Source organism: Electrophorus electricus, chromosome 21, assembly GCF_041902795.1.
Source record: "Electrophorus electricus isolate QZ-2024a chromosome 21, ASM4190279v1, whole genome shotgun sequence".
Lineage (NCBI taxonomy): Eukaryota > Metazoa > Chordata > Actinopteri > Gymnotiformes > Gymnotidae > Electrophorus > Electrophorus electricus.
In genome coordinates, this window is record NC_137517.1 from 4,367,501 (window position 1) to 4,370,932 (window position 3,432).

The window sequence follows — 3,432 nt, forward strand, 5'->3', positions numbered from 1 at the left end:
TAGCTTTCATCTTTTTTTTGGGGGGGGGGGGGGGGTTCTAAGTAGTACAGCAAGATTCAAACAGTATTTATGCCCACAGGTGGTGGCGTAAAGTTTGAGGTCAGCAGTGACGAGCCAGCTCTGACTGGTGCTAGGATTACCTTCGGTATTGACATACTCTTCCCAGCCAACCAGGTGCAGTTGCCAGATGGGCAAGTTGTATGGGTGAAAAACTGCATTGTTAATGGTATGTCTAACAGTGTCATGGCATATACATGTGTACGGTATTATGCAGCAAAACAAAGAATGTTGCTTCTGTGTCTATCATCTAACTCCCTGGTTTTTTGTCTATGATCAAGACCTTACACAGGTCTTTGTAATCACTGAGCAATCCATTCAGCCGACTGACTACGTGTCATTACACCTGACTTCTGGGTAAAAGTGGGATGGCAAACCTGCAGGCATCAGTACTTGAGGAGCCATGACTGAGCAGCTCTGATGTTCCTATGCCTCAATACTCTTTGTAAACTCTTGTGTACTCAGTCATGACAATTCACTTTCTAACTTGTCTAGGTGCCCAGCATCGTGTGGGGGAGCCCATCTACCCTCAGGACAATTCTGTGGATAAACAAAATGTGGTGTTCCCAGATGGCTCTCCACTCTGCAAGAATGGGGACAAGAAACCACCTTTTGTGTTTGTGTGGGAAACCTGTGGTAGGTCCCGTAGCAGTTTTGATATCTTAAATAAATGTTTAAAGGGAATGTCAAATTTAAAGGGAATGTCAAACACAGTTTTTCCATTTAATCAATTGGCTAAGACAAACTTGGTGTTCAAAATTTGTTTCTCTGGTTGATGTGGCTAACAAATAATGCTCATGATTACACATTAGCATTCATTAGCATCAAAACCTTTGATGCTGTGTGCCTACTGTTGGCATGTCTTCTGATTCCACAGGAAAGTACTGGCAGGTGTCAGATGGGCCTTCCTCCTCTCTGACAATCAACACAGAAGACATTCCTCTTGGTTCTTACTTAATGGAGGTGGTTATCTATCACTACAGAAACAAGGACAAATTCATTCCGATTGGATACGCATCTACTCAGTTCTGCATCACCGGTGAGTATGAATCCACATCTCCAGACAGGAAGGATGTTTCCTGTTTTACAACACAACTCTTTTGATCAAAATAGGAATAACTGTTCTAATACTGTTTGCATTTGTTTAATTTTCCATTCCATAGTGCATTATCAAGCAATATTCTAAAATACTGACTATGGAGTTGCTCTTCAATTGTTTGTACATTTGGTTGTTTGGTTCATTTACAGCGTGCATTTAGCAGTTATTCTTTTATCTCTTTGCTTCTACAGATCAGATTCCCTTTGCTGTCACTCTTACACAAGTGTGCGATAAAGACGGGGGTGATCATAAATTTATCCAAAACCAGCCTGTGGCTTTTAGCGTCAACCTACACGACCCCAGTGGTTACCTGGGCAACTCTGACATCACCTTTAACTGGGACTTCGGTGATGGCAGCGGCACCACCATCACATGGGAGCTCACCTCTATACACACGTACACTGCCAGCGGGTCGTTCGAGCCCCGGGTTGTCGTGCAGGCGGCCATTCCGGATCCGGCCTGCGACACGCCTCCGAACAGTCCCAGCAACACCGGCCTCACTGCTGAAGCTGCCCCCTCCAAGATGCCTATTTGGCCTGGTCAGATTAACTCAAAAAGTAGGTCCCAGGCAGTTAACATTGTGATATTCATGTTTCATTTGTGCTGTAGTGTGTCATAGAAAATGTAATACAACTTTTAAAGTTTAAGATAGAAAGCACAGCTAAGAAGTCACATATGTATGGACATGTGTCTGTACCTGTGCCCTCTGCATGACCACAAGTAGAGCCTTGACCCCCGTGAACCCGACTTACTCGACCAAGTGGACAGGATCCTCTGTTCCAATTCAGAACATAGGGGCCTCTCGTCCTGATGCCACCACTATCATTACAACCATACCAGCCTTTGGTGCAGAGGTTTCTTCCAAACAACAGTTTAATGCCCCCCAAAACACACCAATTACCACTGGTTGTTAGTACCTCACCTTAGCACAAACATGCATTCATATCTCCTGTTAGACCTGTCCATTAATGCTGTCTGAGTGAGTAGAGAATGCCACTATTTTGTTCCACAACACATCTTACTGCAGTAATAGACAGACAGGCTGTGAGATCCCAAACCACTGTTGTTACTGAGAAACATTAGGCACCAGATACTGAGGAAGACTGTGTAATATACCGCTATGGGTCCTTTGCCACTGAACTTGAAGTTGTTGGTGAGTTACTAAGCCTAAGCAAGTATTCATTTTGCGTGCTATGACAAATAATGATGCTCATGGCTTACGGGTCTAATTATTTTCCATAAAGTAAAAGAAGGCCCAAAGCATGCGCATATGCAGGTCATTTAAGTTTAGTTATTGCCAGACAAGTTGTTTCTCTTTGATTCTTTCACACCCAGAAGCAAGGCAAAAATGAGGTGATGCATCATAAAAGGCTTATTCTCTCTGAATTTCAATAAACAAACAAAAAAGCCATTAATGAGGTATTGATGTGTTCTCAGAGGGGATCAAGAGTGTGGAGATTATTCAGGCAGCTGGCGTGTTTTTGATGGAGGAGCCGGACCAGAATGCCGTGGAATTTATTGTCACCTGCAGGGGAAGGTGTGCAGAAGCTCACAAACAAGCTCACAAACATGACAGAGCGCACAATGCCCTGCTTCAGATACCTTGTTTTCTGTTTGGCTCCAGCTTGCTTACGGAGGTGTGCACCGTGGTAGCCGATGCAGACTGTCTGTTCCCAGTCAAGACCACCTGCAGTGCCATGAGCCCGTCCACAGACTGCCGGCTGGTCCTCCGACACTTTTTCAATGATTCTGTTTTTTTTTGCCTGAACGTATCCATGACTAATGATGTCAGCTTGGCTGTCTCGAGTGCCAGAGTGAACATAATTATCAGTGAGTTGGAGTATCAGAAAACTGAACACTTTATTAACAATTTTAATTTTAATTTCTTTCTTTCATTTCAGTGAATAAGTATGATCACATATCCTTTTTTTAAAAGAAAGTAAAGTGTATGTTGGGTTGAGAACAGGGAAAAAATAACACGAACCACTATAATAAAAGAAATTTTCACCTGTGATTAACAGGTTCCAGGTTTACCAGAACAGCTGCAATTGCCATGACACTAAGTGCAGGTTTACCAGAACAGCTGCAGTTGCCATGACACTAAGTGCAGGTTTACCAGAACAGCTGCAGTTGCCATGACACTAAGTGCAGGTTTACCAGAACAGCTGCAGTTGCCATGACACTTTTTCCATATTGGGTTTCTGAATGACAAATTTGACGTGACTTGTGAATAGCATGCGCATCCTACTTCACAAGAGGGTCTTTAACTCCAGTGT

The 3,432-nt window shown here is 43.4% G+C and overlaps 1 protein-coding gene across 1 annotated transcript; it reads left to right on the plus strand.

The window, feature by feature from the left end:
• Positions 1–69: 69 nt before the first annotated feature.
• On the plus strand, positions 70–3,137 carry pmelb (premelanosome protein b). The gene is made up of 6 exons (XM_081704859.1): positions 70–226; positions 553–693; positions 935–1,096; positions 1,348–1,713; positions 2,594–2,693; positions 2,781–3,137. Exons 1-6 carry the CDS (start codon positions 70–72, stop codon positions 3,058–3,060), a joined length of 1,206 nt encoding a protein of 401 aa, XP_081560985.1. The 3' UTR covers positions 3,061–3,137.
• The last annotated feature ends 295 nt before the right edge of the window (positions 3,138–3,432 follow it).